The sequence below is a fragment of the Gymnogyps californianus genome, chromosome 12, assembly GCF_018139145.2.
Source record: "Gymnogyps californianus isolate 813 chromosome 12, ASM1813914v2, whole genome shotgun sequence".
NCBI classification, from domain to species: domain Eukaryota; kingdom Metazoa; phylum Chordata; class Aves; order Accipitriformes; family Cathartidae; genus Gymnogyps; species Gymnogyps californianus.
Window position 1 is genome coordinate 20,037,370 of NC_059482.1, and position 15,310 is coordinate 20,052,679.

General features: G+C 38.0%; 1 protein-coding gene across 2 annotated transcripts in view; it reads left to right on the plus strand.

Moving 5' to 3' along the window:
- Positions 1-15,310, plus strand: part of NFATC3 (nuclear factor of activated T cells 3) — a 76,572-nt gene that overhangs the window by 21,148 nt on the left and 40,114 nt on the right. For both annotated transcript variants that reach the window (XM_050904356.1, XM_050904357.1), the window contains exon 3: positions 9,502-9,664. In XM_050904356.1, coding sequence (XP_050760313.1) covers positions 9,502-9,664 — 163 coding nt within the window. The remainder of the gene's footprint in view (positions 1-9,501; positions 9,665-15,310) is intronic.

Below are 15,310 nucleotides of genomic sequence, written 5' to 3' on the forward strand. Positions count from 1 at the left end.
TCTAAATATAAAATGGGCAAAAAGGCAGAAGACAGTAAAGACTACACCTATTCACAAATAAACTAAATAAAACTATTAAGCTGTACACATTTGCTGCCAAAATATAGTCTTGACTATTGAACTAGTGGAAGTGGCTGCATTGGCAGCTGTATCCTCAGTGAAACGTTGAATTACTTAGCAGTTGTAGCCTGTTCCACGGGTGCTATGAGAGTATGCATCTTCAGTATGTTAAAACATTTCATTCTGTCATATAATATTTTATAATTTTGATGCTTATAAAGTAGGGGAGCTAAGTTGACTCTTAAGTTTTATGAATAAAAATGAAATGCAAGAAGATCCACTGTTTCTTAAATAGTTTATGACAGTGACCAAAAGTGAGCACCTCAGTTGTCATAAAGAGTTAGATATTAATTGCAATTTATGTCTTTATTAATATTATATATAGTAATATTAATTGTAATATAAATTACAATTAATATGCTTTTTAAATGTCTTGATTGTATTGTCAAGTACAAAGTAGTGCATGAAGTAAACTGGAGTATTGATTCCAAGCATATGAAGTGACTCTGACCAGTGTGCACACTCAGCTGCAATAAACTGACCCCTGGTAGAAGTGGGGATAACTTGCCTCACATGTGACATGGTGTGAAATGTGCAGATAGCACCTTCTTCTCTGAATGCTACCTAAAGTTTTGTAAATCGGTAATCTAGTTTATCTATCAAGTCCTGACCATGTTTTCCTTCTTTCTTCTATGTTCAGTAAGTGTGCAATACTTAACAAAATTTAAAAATGTGTAACATGTTTTTGAGCATTTTAGTCGTATTTCAGATGCCATCCAAACAATTTTGTTAGATGACAGCTTGTTATTTGGTCACAGAAACCCATAATTGCCAGTGTGTGGCATATGAAAAATGTATGTGTATTATGTGCCCTGAGTCATATTTCTGCTTCCTTGTCAAAGATAAGTCTAGACAATTGACAATGGACAGAACCAGTGCAACAATTTCTTTCAAATAGGTAAAAAGGAACTAGGTAGTGTCTTCTGTATCTAGGAATAGTGAAGGTATCTGTTGATGATCTCGTTAACCAAGTACCTTGGCAGATCTGAGCACTCTTTCAATGGCAGATTAAATTGGCCATTTTACAGAATATTCAGCAATGACGTTATTTGATAATTTTATTTATTACATTGTTATTCTTGTTACTGTTACTTAAGATACCTCTTTCTTCCACCCCCCCAGCCTTCCCCCAGGATGATGGATAAGAAATGGCTTTATCTGTGTGTCTCATGTTTCCCTCCCCTCCACTTGGAAAATCCCTTTCTTTTGGTGATCTTAATGTAGTGATAGTAGATCTGACTTCCCCATTTGCTTATTACCCCAGCATTTCATGAAGATGCCGATTTTATGACTTCGTCTTGCACATCTACTGTTAGAGCTTGAGTTTTACTCACAGAAGAAAAATCAAGTATTTTTCACTAAATCTCTTTAAAATGCCTATTTCTAGGCTTTTGCATAAAGCTATTTCAGATTCTTTTGTTAATTGGATTCTCTTTCTCTTTCACTCCTTTCCCAAACTCTGTATTGACTGTTGGAAGGAAAACATAGATGCTTCAACTTCACTTTCTTATTTAGATAGCCTGTGTCAGTATAGGTTATAAATAGTCTTGAAGAATACCAGAGAAAGTGTTTCTTCCTAGAGTCTATTCACATTCAAATACCTAAATTTGATCCACTTGCTCACACTGAGGCACCATCTGAAAGGGGTTAGTATGCTCATGTGAATTATCTTAAGTGTATCCTTAAGTCTTTGAAACTTTGTGAAATTTCTATTTTGTAGGTATTTAGTAAATATTTATGAAACCATGTAATATTGGGAAGCACTTCAAGACTGATCCCTTTTATTGAAATTTTCTTGTTTAGATTCCAGTCAGCCTCCTCAAGTACAAAGCTGCTGTATGAGGAAGATGAGTGGCAAATAGTATTTTGAAGTGATATGTATACTTGTTTTACAGAAATTAATGTTCTCAGTTACAATGTATATAGCTCTTCTGTGTCCAATCCATCTCCCCTGAAAGAGGTTCACAGTTGTAAGATTTCCAGAAAGTGCAAAAAAAGTAATTAGAAAGTCTGTTTTACAATACTTTTTTTAAACTTGATCAAGGGGAATAAAAAGAGTATAGGGATGACCCAGAAACCTCTACTGAGCAATCAATATAATATGATACCTTTGGTGAGGACTTGTCACTAAACATGCAATTCATAAGAGATCAGCAACATTTTTGGTGTTAACAACCATGGTTACGGTGTTCTGGAGTTAACAACCATCACAGACGTGGCCAGCACTGATGTAGGTAACATGGGGCATTTTGTTAGAAGAGTGGTCAATGATGATGCAATTGAAAATGATGGGGGTTCTGTTATTTTTGGTTTTAGGTTTGTCGTTTTGTTTTCTTTGGCTTTAAACTTACGACTTTTAACATGAATGGCTAGTGGAACAGTAAGTTTTAGGTTCTGTAAAGTAGAACTTGAGAATCTAATTTGTGTCTTAAGCAAATAGGCACTTTGCAGGGTAGTAAACTTAATGAGTCATTCATCTTTTCTTTCTTTCTTTAACCCCTGAAGTATTTGAGGGGAATAAATGGTGCTTTTGTGTCTGGTAGATAACCAGGCAATATTAATTAATAGTCAAAAATATTGAAAAAAAACCCCTAGTTTCTTTTACTGTGCCTTCCTTCATGGAATTCTTAGAGACTTAAACATTGATTTAAAAACTACTATATAAACTGATGTTTGTCTTCAGACTGCTGTGTCACAAATTTCATCTAGAGCACTGAGAAGTGACAAGATATCAAGTATTTTCTTTGTTCCAGTGGTGATGAACAAACAGGCTTCGATAGATGTATTTACAGCTCAGGAATCTCTTTAGTGATGGATACTTAATGGCAACTTGAGAGTATTTTACCTGCAATTATCTGGCAGTTACCGCTGGAAATGAGGATTGCTGACAGTGTTGCTTACTCTCTCAGAAAAAAATAGTTTAAATATAGTGGTAGATAGCCGAATACTCGGAAAAGTTGCTTCTCTTGTCTGAATCCTTCTCTTGGAAGTCTGGGGAGTAGAGAGGAACAGAATTATGTTCTATTTTTAACATAACTATTGGGACTTTGGTCTTAATTTTAAGAAGAATAAATCTTTCAGTGTGAGTGGACTATAGGCAAACTTAGTCTGCTAAGTAGTTATCATCTTGTGTTGATAAATAGAAATAACACCAGCTATGCTAAGTTAGCAAAACTTTAAAGTGAAAATATTTGCAAATCACTGACTTTGAAGATAAGGACCCACTTAAGTGAGACAAGCAAGAGAACTTTGAACCTCTTAGATTTTTAATAAGCTAGGCTATTGCTGTAATGTTTACACACCATTAATGAATCCAGAGAAATTCAGGTAGTTTTTAATATGGGACCTTTGTGCTGTGCATGTGATTCAGCTCTCTCCTTTGTTCTGAAATGATAGAGTATACATTTTACTTGGCAGTATACTGTATCAGTACTCTGAAAGCATAGTTACTGTGGGTCTGCTAGTAGTAGAACAGTGATATTTTGAATGTAACAGTATTTTTAGAGTCTGTTGATAAGCCACTGTGGCAACTGGAATGGCCCCAAAATTCTTAACTCCAAAATTACTCCACCAGGGAAAATGTTGCTTTGTTCTAGGTAGTGAAGAGAACCACAGCAGTATTTTGGCTCTGCAGGCATTCTGGAAAAGGACCGTAGTATTGGATCATAGTTAACGATTTGAGATTCTCAGGGGTTTGCTGTGTTGCAACATTGACGTGTCACAGGATACGCTGTCGGTTAATCTCTGCAAAAATTTGGGATGAGGAAAAGATGTGGAATATCCATTGTATGGTCAGTGAGCTTTTTCCCACAGTGACAGATTTGGATGTGTTGGGAGGAGCTGCAAGTGGAAAATGTTATTTTTGCTTCAACTAAGAAATAATGAAAGAATCACTCTAGGAGATCTGTGAATCTCAACCAACGAAGGAAATAGGAACTTTCACAGGCATCTTGAGATCTTAATGGGTGTCTTCAAAAGGTTATTACTAGAATTAGTGACTACCAAGAGGCAGAAACATGGTCATACAGAGTGGCTAAAATGAGTTCTTACATCAGTTCCACCGGTGTTCAAAAACTTTCTAAGCAAGGAGTCCAGAAGAGCGTTAGACTAGAACTGAGCTCACCGCACATGTGCTTCAGCTGAGGTACCAGCGTTAGCAGTTTGTCTGCACAGCGCCCCAGCTATTTGTCCAATGAATTACCTAGGAACAGTGCTACAAATGGAAGGTAACTGTTTTAAGTTTTCAACTGGATTATTTTTAGTGGCTCTCATAGGCTTTGTTCTTCCTTCTGTTCCATATGTACTGCTGTGGGACCACAGTCAAATGCAAACAAGCAATCTTGTTTCTCGGGTTTGTTTCTTCCTGTGCAAGAGAGGCATAGGCAGCCCATGAGCTGGGCCCAGACTTCTACAGGTCTGAATACTGAGGTCCATATGGACACATTTGGCTGTCCTTATGCTGAACATTAGATGTTTCCTTATCCATTTGTGCAGCCTGAATCAGTTGTGTTTTAGACATAATGGTTGCAGAGGAAAAAGGTATCTGTTAAATTAATATTGATAAAATTATCACTGAAGTGATGATTTTAAACACAGTGGCTTCTGCTGAGGATGCTACTGAAGGGTTCCTTCTTTACTTCTGAGTTTCCTTTAATAGCTGCTGTTTCTGAAGCCTTTAATCTTGATGTGATAGGAGTATGAGCTTTTGGAGGCTTGCATTAATCAGATTATAAAACTCTCGTGGTATTACTGGAAGAAGGTTTACAGATTGGTGCTGTTTCAACAACATGCTAAGATTTGAGTTAATGAAAGTTTTAGAATGACTGTCACTCATTATTTCTGTTTCCTGACGTGTGATTTGGTGCTTTTACTAGTAGGTTACTGCATTGTTAATAAGGTTTTTACTCATTTAAAGGAAACAAAAAATTAGAGAAACTTTTGTAACAGACTAAGTCACAAGCTATTGTAACAGTAATTTGGCGATGAACTGGGTAGAATTTTGGGATGAAACATGTGGAAGTATCTACAAATGTGTTCCTCCCCCATCAAGTCTGAAAAGTGAGAGGTTTTAAATAACAAAGGTTCTTATTTTTTCTGATTTTTTTGATCTAAAATGACTTGGAAAAACCCCACAGTCAGCAGCTGATCTGGATTCTGGGTTCTGAATGCAAAGTTAGATGGCTTTATTGATAATGCAAATGCTGTCATGCTGTGTGTAAGCTGGGGGAGACCGAAATCTTTTTGTAACGCCAAATTTTCGCTCATTTCTGAAGCAGCTGCACTTCTTATTCTTAAACATGTTCCAGGTATTTTAAGAGTAATGCAGCACTGAAGTTTGAACTTATGTAAGTTCCGAACTATCAGAGATCATTGGAGTTCAATGCACAGTTTACAACTGATAAAATAACTGTGATGAGTTAAAAGTCTAGCAGTTTTACTGCTGATCCTTACCTAATAGTGTAGACTGGACAGTATCTTCTTGAGAACAGATTGATGGGCCGAGGCCAGTTGTATGAGGTTCAACAAGGCTAAGTGCTGGGTCCTGCACTTGGATCACAACAACCCCATGGAACACTACAGGCTTGGGGAACAGTGGCTGGAAAGCTGCCTGGCAGAAAAGAACCCGGGGGTGTTGGTCGACAGCCAGCTGAATATGAGACAGCAGTGTGCCCAGGTGGCCAAGAAGGCCAATAGCATCCTGGCTTGTATCAGAAATAGTGTGGCCAGCAGGACTAGGGGAGTGATCGTCCCCCTGTACTCGGCACTGGTGAGGGCACACCTCAAATACGGTGTTCAGGTTTGGGCCCTTCACTACAAGAAAGACACTGAGGTGCTGGAGCGTGTCCAAAGAAGAGCAACGAAGCTGGTGAAGGGTCTGGAGAACAAGCCTTATGAGGAGTGGCTGAAGAAACTGGGGTTGTTTAGCGTGGAGAAAAGGAGGCTGAGGGGAGACCTTATCGCTCTCCACAACTACCTGAAAGGAGGTTGTAGCGAGGTGGGTGTTGGTCTCTTCTCCCAAGTAACAAGCAATAGGACAGGAGGAAACGGCCTCAAGTTGTGCCAGGGGAGGTTTAGATTGGATATTAGGAAAAATTTCTTCACCAGAAGGGTTGTCAAGCATTGGAACAGGCTGCCCAGGGAAGTGGTTGAGTCGCCATCCCTGGAGGTATTTAAAAGATGTGTAGATGTGGTGCTTAGGGACATAGTTTAGTGTTGAACTTGGCAGTGCTAGGTTAATGGTTGGACTTGATGATCTTAAAGGTCTTTTCCAGCCTAAACAATTCTATGATTAAATGCAGTAAAGCTAGCAGCTTCACACTTACTTTCCCGTATCCAGCATCTGGTACAAAAATAGCGTTGCTTCACATTGAAAAGTGTTCAAAATACATGCAGACTTGTTACCTCTTGCCCCCCAAATGCTGACATGATTCTTCTCATTTGATATTGATTTCTACATAGTATAAAAAAACCCTAAGAGTTTGTAGAGTGTATTCTGATATTTTTTTAATTTATGTAGTGTCCAAGTTTGTGGATTCATGTGACTTTCGGAAGCTGACAGTGCTGGCTAAGAAGTTCCCACTCTGCCTCCCTCCCACTAGTTCTGTTTGAAGAAGCTGTATAGATAACTGGGGCTCTGCTAAATTAATAGGATTCAAAAATTTAGCTTTCAAAATGAAATAAAGTTAGATCACTGATCCAGTTCAATGTGTATCTCTACAGCATTTGTCTCAAAAAAAAAAAAAAAAAAACCCAAACAAGTGAAAGGGTGATGTGGAAGCAGAAATACATTAAACTGATATCCTCACAGGGCAGAAAGGTGCATGACAGTGTACCCTAAAACTTTTTAAGAGTCCACTGCTGCTGAGAAGTTGAGGGTGATGGAGACAGCAAGAAAAATATTCAGAGAGAAACAACAGTTTGGGTATCCAACATTAAACTCCAGAGGGAAGCAGCTGTAACTCTCTAGCCTGCTACATCTAGAAAACATCAGTTTGAAGCAGCACAGCCTCAAAGGCTATAAAATTTATTTGGAGAACTGTGTTTTGAAAGCTTTCCAATTTTTTGATGTTTTAGGCATCTGCGCATGCATTGTGTGCTTGCTTGCTCTCTCATGCTGATATTTTCTATTTGTTTTCAAAGAATGACAAAATCTTGAGACTTGGTTATTTTCCTGTCTCCGTGTTTATTCTAGTATTCCAAATATTTTTTCAGGAGATAATGGGAGTCTGAGACAGCTTGTGCCGTTTTTATTGGTTAACTGCAGAAGGAGTAAACCTCTGTGAGAGGCTGTATGGAGAGTGGTCACAAGCAACAAATACTTTTTTCTTGACTGAGTTTATTATTAAACTTTCAGTAATACCTCCCAGTAATTGGTATATAGTCTGTGGTGTGCGTGTTATACCAAGTTCTCTTAGGGACCATATCTGTTCACTGTGTATACCAACTATTTTGACATAGAATGTTTGGTTATATGGGGAGAAAAAAGTTTCCAGAAATACTAAAGAAAAATTTCTCGCATGCTACATTTCTTTTTAAACTCTTTTTAGTGTCTTCTAATCCTGACGTTTTCTTTCCTTTTTCAGACTGAAGACTTGAGTCCTCTTCTCCTTCAGTAGCTATAAAAGTGAATGGCAAGGTCTAGTTGATAGCCAATAGTAGCGTTTAGGCAGTACATCTTGGCCTGTGGTAAGTATCTGGAAGGATTGGGCTTATACTGCATTCCTGTCAGTTTCCTCTTTTATTGCTGACATCACCAGTCCTCTCCTACCCAGTAAATACTATTGCTGTGGAAGGAGCAGTCATCAGACCTCCTTACTGGGGGAAGAAGAGTCTTTGCTGTACACTGAATGCTTGTGGAGATGATTTATTGCTCACGTTTCTTCCTTTCAGTAAGAAGAAAGGGAAATACTCATGTTCCTCCCATTGCTCTCAGAAAGGTGCTTCAGGAGATAAGGCTTATATTATAACGTTAGCTCTCTCCTGAAGTGCACTGTAGAGGTACTCCATGAAGCAGCAGGTCAACAGGCTTGTAGGTTGTTCTCCTGTAGGAGGAGGCCAGCAAGTGGTGCTGTTTCTTCTCCCTCTTTTCCATGCTTAGTGACAGTGATTTTTGTAGTAAAAGGTAGATGTATGGTGCTGCAGGCTGAGCCCAAGTCCGTCCAGATACTTGCTAAAGACAGAGCTTTCTTTCCTTTTTTTTTTCAGTCCGAACATTATCTTCTTTCTCAACTGTGGATATGTTTTATAGGTCTTAGCTAAATTCTCCAGAAGGTATAATTTATCTTTCTTGGACCTGTGGCTATTCATGTTTGTGGAAATTTGCATGGCTTTGGATTGGTGGTGGTGGTTTTCCTGACTTCCTGTAAAGCAGAAAGAAATGGAATTGAGCTTTCTCAGATGATGATACAAACCAATATTTGTCCATCTCTTTAAAACCTAATTTGCTTTCCCTGTTGGTCAGAGTAAGGTAGTACAAAACTATTTTAATAGAAGCTTATTTTTATTGTAAATGTTCTTGTTTGGTACACAATGCTATAAACGTTTAGTTTTAAATATTCATAAATTAATTTGCTCTACCAGGTAATTACTGACGTGAATCTGACTGTTCATCTTATTAGAATCATAAGTCTATAAATCTATGCAGGTAAAAGGGTAGGTATGAAAACATTGGTGATATCATGTGGCTTATTTCCCTTTGAGGTTCTTCCATATTACTTCTGTTACTGCATTTTGTTCTCCTTCTTCCCTGGAGTGACTTTGCTACTGCGCGTAAGCTTATCTGTGGATAAGCTAAGCAGGTACTTTAGGTGTCTTTGTTGTCTGTTGCAGTAAGTCTTTATGCTTAGATAGGACTACTAGCTTTAAAATTTTGGATCATCATATAGTGTTCATTTTAATGATAGTTAACAAAGTGCAGTGCTTACCAATCTTAGAAAAACAAAACCAACGAGCTGGAAGATAATAATGCAGAGAGTTAAAACTTAATGACTTACAGATTGAGTTTAGACTGTTCCCTCCAAACAACATTTGAACTTGCTTGCTGATCTACTTGAGGATAAAAAATTAATATAAAGGCATTATAGAATAGCACTGGTAATATGGGGCGGGGGGGGTCATACAGTACCTTTCTCTTGATTAGGTATTGGGAGGAAGAAATTCCACTCTAAGAACCCAAAAGAAATACTTAATTGAAGATTTTAATGCACCAGCAAAATTTTGGAATTTTCAAGTAACAGTTTTAGGCTAATAGCTATTCTTACTTGGTCATCATTTGTTAGGAAAGTGACATCATTGTCTGAATTTTACAGTGAAGTTACTTTGTTTGTACTGTGGCCAAATGGCATAGTTCATTTAACCATAGCGTGCTCGTCTTGATTGCAGCACATCTTCATTGCCGCCTCTTGACTGGCCTTTACCAAGTCATTACGGGCAGTGCGAACTGAAAATAGAAGTCCAGCCTAAAACTCATCACAGAGCTCACTATGAAACAGAAGGAAGCAGAGGAGCAGTAAAAGCATCTACTGGAGGACACCCTGTAGTGAAGGTAGGAAGTCTGGCTTTCTTGAATAGAAGATAATTTTTTAACTACAATTATTGGTATTTACAATGCTGTGATTTGTTACCTTATGTGAAGCTTACAGTCCTCCTTGGGTAAGATTTTTCTCCCTTACATGTAACTTGTTCAATACAAAAGTTAGTTTTAGATTTTTAAAAATTTACAGTTTGCTACAGTTACAGTGCATGTCAATTTTATGCCGTATGCAGTTTTATGCTTGTGAATGGATTCACAGTGCAATAGTGTATTACTTATAGTATTCAACATGAACTTTAAGGAGGAAGGAGTGTGCATGGGGGCAGGTAGGAAAAGTCACGATAATAGATTAGTTGGAGCTATACTGAAATATGAAATAGCTTCATTTGAATCAGAAATCATCTTTTGGTGTTGAGACAGCTTCTGAACACTATAAATGCCTCTTGTTCGTGTTTTTTATTGGTTATTTCTGTGAAATGGTACCCATAAATTCTGTTAACTTTCACTTAAATGTTTGGAGTAAATTAAACTTGACTCTTCTCTTTCTTCAGCATGAACCAAAGGTTATTACTCAGTTTAACGATAGCTATCTCCTTAAAGAGTAAGGCATCACCTAGTTTCATTAGATTTGGACTGGTTATCTGTAAGGGCAAGTAAGACTTGCTTCTTGCTTTCTTTTTTTGACAACATTTCCATTGTCGTAACAGAATCATGCAAGCTTTAGTGTCTCTTAGAACAGTTTCAATCAGTTTCAAGAAAATGCAGTAGTGCAGGCAACAGTCCTCATCTGGCTAACAGAACGTGGTGATATACTGACTTTTTGATGACTGGTACCTGCCATTAACAGTTGCTTTGGCTGGGTTCTTTAGCTAATGCTAAATATTCCAAGTGCTAATGGCATCTAAAGCGTGTTATTTAAATACTTTGCAAATACCATCCAATTATCGTTGAGCTCAGAATTAGATGTAAGGTCCTGGTAAATTAGGCTTGGCTTTCACAAGAAAGCTTTGCCATCGTATTCTCTTTGAAGGGAAAGATGTGCGAGTTTGGTATTGTGGGTATAACTGTGTGCACAAGCTGTGATGTGCTCCTCTCTGACTTTCAGAGTTCAGGTGTGTACACAAATCTATTACTCTATGCTGGGAAGACTTCTGGATTAGTAAGGGTAGTCACTGATGTCTCTAATATCTATGGTGCTAGCTGGCTCATGCAGCTTGAAAGGGAACCTACCCTCTCATTCACTGGACATGGGGAAGATTGTGCTGAGGAACTGTGGGACTTCTTAAGATGCCTTGATTTATCAGTTTGCTACATCCTTGGGTGAAAGCAATGCCTCTTTACTTATTCACCTCAATCTTGCTTAATGGTCTTTATCTTAATCCCAAGCCAGGTTAAGATAAAATTTAACTGTTGATTTGTGTTGTGGTTTAACCCCAGCCAGCAACTAAGCACCGCACAGCTGCTTCCCCCTCTCCCCTCCCAGTGGGGTGGGGAGGAGGAAAGGAAAAAAAGTAAAACTCGTGGGTTGAGATAAGAACAGTTTAATAACGAAAGTAAAAACTTAAATACACTACTAACTAATAATAATAATAATTGTAATGAAAAGGAATATAACAAAAAAAAGGAAATAACACCCAAGAAAAGACAAGTGATGCACAATGCAGTTGCTCACCACGCGCTGACTGATGCCTGAGCTGCAATCCGCGCCTCCCGGCCCACTCCCCCCTGTTTACATACTGGGCATGACGTTCCATGGTATGGAATATCCCTTTGGCTAGTTTGGGTCTGCTGCCCTGGCTGTGCTCCCTCCCAGCTTTTTGCACACCTGCTTGCTGGCAGAGCATGGGAAACTGAAAAGTCCTTGGCTTAAGATAAGCGCTACTTAGCAACAACTAAAACATCAGCGTGTTATCAACATTATTCTCACACTAAATCCAAAACCCAGCACTGTATGAGCTACTAAGAAGAGAGTTAACTCTGTCCCAGCTGAAACCAGGACAATTTGTAAGTCAAATCAGACAACAGTTATAAAATCTTTATAAGACAAATAGGAAAAAAAATTAATCTGATTACATTAAGGTTACAGCAGGGTTTGCATTTTTCCCCAAATCCAGGATATTTCTTGTTCTTCTCTAGCAAAATGACAGTCAGGGTTTCAGTCCTTAATCTTTCACTATAGCAGTCTATACATTAAAAATGTATTTGATATATTTATCCTATTCCAGTAGTTGGAAGTAACTCATTACTATTTGAGACCAGATGCAAAGTGCTAATAGGACTGGCGTGATCAGTCCGCATTCTCTTTCTCCTACTCATGCTGTAGTATAAACATGTTACCGCTTTTTCTCCTTATAGTTTATTCCTTCTCTCTGGCAGGTGAATTCTGTCACGCTTCGTAATTACATCAGTTTTGGAACAGCTCTAATGTTATACCTATATAAATAAAGATGTACCAGCAGAATTTAAATGTCTTGGACTATCTGTTCCTTTTTCCTTGCCTAAGCAATCTCCTCCCTCCAAGCTCTTCATCTGATGAATTTCTTCTCTCAACCTGATGCCTAATCATATTCTTTGGGCTATTTAGCAAACTCTGTTTCTTCTCTGATAGCTTACATTGATCTTTTTCATCCCTCCTTTTTTCCTCTTAAGACTTTATATCTTTCCTTTCTCTCCCTCCAAAAAAGGGATGGTTATATGCATCCCATCTTCCTTCTTGAATGTCTTTCCTTATCCTTCCATTTCCATTCTTAATCTGAGCTCTTCATCCAACTTTTATGTTCCCTACAAAGTTGCTCAATGTTTTCCTTATCGCCATACCAGGCCCTAACCAGCTCCAACTTTCTCCTATTGCCAGACCTACTAGATTTCTTAGCACAGTAGAGGCGATGGGCACTCTATGCTGCAAACTAGAGAAAACTGAGGATGCCTGGACTAGGCTGGAATCTGAAACACATTTCTTCATGTGGAGCATTGTGTTGCTTTAGTCGGTGGAGAACAAGTAGACAAATTTTCACATGCCAAGGTGCTGGCACTGGAATTTAACACATCATTAAGGAGGACAGAAACTTGAGAGATTTGAGCTGACAAAATAAGTCTCTGCTGAGCTTTTGTGAACCGCATTCAATTTCCCTCCTCCCTCCCCCCCCAAGTGCTTGTGTCTTGCACTAATATTTGTGTTAAGGGAACTTGTTTTGCTGATGTTTATGAGATTTGACAAATACACGTAGGCTTTCTTTTTCTTACCGAACTAGAAGCTTCTAAGCCGTAGTACTAGATGCAAGTTAGAAAAAACAGATCTGTAATCTATGTGACTTACACCAATGATTTTAAAAGCTATTTATTTGCATTAGAATTGTGAAGTACCTTGCTATGACAAGAATGCTGTTTTAAAAATGGGGATAGTATTTGTGTCTGACAGTCTCATGCTTAAACACATGGATCGTACTATGCCTCTCTAAATTAAAATGAATACAAACGCAAATCAATATTCTATTTTGCAATTTGGTCTCTTCCAGCTGGATTAGAAATTAATTGTTGTGCTTGATGGGAGAGAGGAAGTTGTTACGAAACAAAACATCGATTTGTATTAACTTTTTACTCACTGCTGGGAAAAACAGTATGCTAAGGGCCAAGTTTGGTGACAGGTAAATACCAAATAGCTGTGAGCAGATGAAAATTACTTTATTTAAATACAGAAGTGAAATCTTTTCCAGCACTTCTGGAAGCTTATTGCGCAAATCTAGTTCACGATATGCATTACTATTTGTTTCTGACTTGACTTTTCTTTTTGGTGCTCTTAGCTTTATACCAGTCACTTCCATGTGTGTGATCATTGCAATAAAGTACTCAGCATTTTCTTGTGTGAAATAACTGTATGTTAATCAGTGTCAGAGATGAGAGAGGATGTGGGTGAATAGAACAGAATATTTCAGTTGGAAGGGACCTACAATGATCATCAAGTCCAACTGCCACGTCTTTGGGTGCCTGAAGGCCTGTGTGCTTTCGTTTCCTACACAATTTGTTTTCTCTTAAACATTATTTTATAGAAAGCTAGAGTATTTAATTTCCAAACTGTGAAACCTCTGTAGTTCTGCATATTTAAAATAAAGATTTTAAGATAGTACATAGCTTCAAGCCATTAATCTGTTAGTGCATGTCATTAATCTATTACTAATACTGTACCATACCTGTTGCTAGGAGACTAAGCTTCTGACAAATTTGGCATCGTCTGTTGTGAGTACATTTAATCAGCTTATTTCCAAATGTGAGGAAATTAAATGAGTGGAGCATCATGCTTTGCTTTGTAAGTCAATTGACTTTAAGGAAGCAAATTCTGTAATTAAATTCTCCTGTTTTCAGCTTTTTTAATGCAAAATGTTCTAAATAGCAGATACCTGTCATTTTAATCTCTGCTTTCTTGGGAGTATGTTCCAGCTAATCCATGTCATCTGGAACAATTGCCTTTACCTTGGTAGAGAATCTGTAAGATAATGCTGATAATTTTCACAGGGAAGGAATAACTAACTTGGCAGAATGGTTAGCAAGGAGAAAGGTGGTATGTTGAATTTTTGTCATCCAAATTATGTGGAAGTTTTGTATTGTATTGTCAGGAGATGTAGAAAGCCTCTGAGCACTGTCTACCATTCTAATTCAGTAGGTTAGAGTACTTATTTACCCATCTATAAAGCCTTTTAAACAAATAGCTGCCATGTTTCATCTGACTCTAAATGAATGATCGTCATTGCTTGAATTTCCCACCCTTCCCCTAGGTCAAATTATACATAATAAAATAATGTTTACACTTACAATTTGCTAGAATGAGTTTTTTCTGTTATCTAAAATGGTTTGGGTTCTTCATGAGACTTCACTTGGATAATGCTTATGATCAGAAACATATAAGCGTTTTAGAGCAGGTGGGCACATGATAAGGATCTCTCAGGGATAGTTGTTTGGCTTTTTGGTGTGGGTGGTTTTTTTTTTACTTTTCTATTTTCGCTTTCTGATCTAAAATGACTTTTTTCTTTTTAAAACGAACAAACTTGTTTTGTATACTGTGTTCCTCCTATTCATGTCAACTGCTGCAATTTTCTGAGTTTTCTGAAGTATTTTAAATTTAATGATATCTTTTGGTAGTAAATTCCATAAGCTGTGTTGTGCACAACAAGAAGTATTTCCTTTTTATCTTTTGTCCTGTTACTAGTGAAGAAGGTGATCTATATGATATTCTTCTTGATAACTGTACACTGTGATGTACTGAGGGCGTGCTGAGCTAACAGCTGCTTGTTAGCACCATTCTGTATGCAAGAAGGAGTATCTGTCCTGTGGCCATTTACCACAGTGGGAATCGGTTCTAGGTGTGAACTATGATGTGGGCAATTTATTCTCAGATTGATGCTGTATCTGCAACAGACACTGTATAGAATCCACTTGTGCCCCATGCATGCAAGACAAATTTGGGGGGGTGGTAGCTATTAAGAGTGTGCTTGTACCAGAAGTGTCTTTTTGTCATACTATGAAGTGTTTAAGGATAGAATCATTCATCAATTCCTCTGCCGTAAGCAAAATTCTTACTGTAGTTGCTTCTGCAGTAACAGAGGAGGGGAAGCATCATGTAATCCATATGGACAACTCAGCAGTATTACAGCTGAAGAAAGGTGT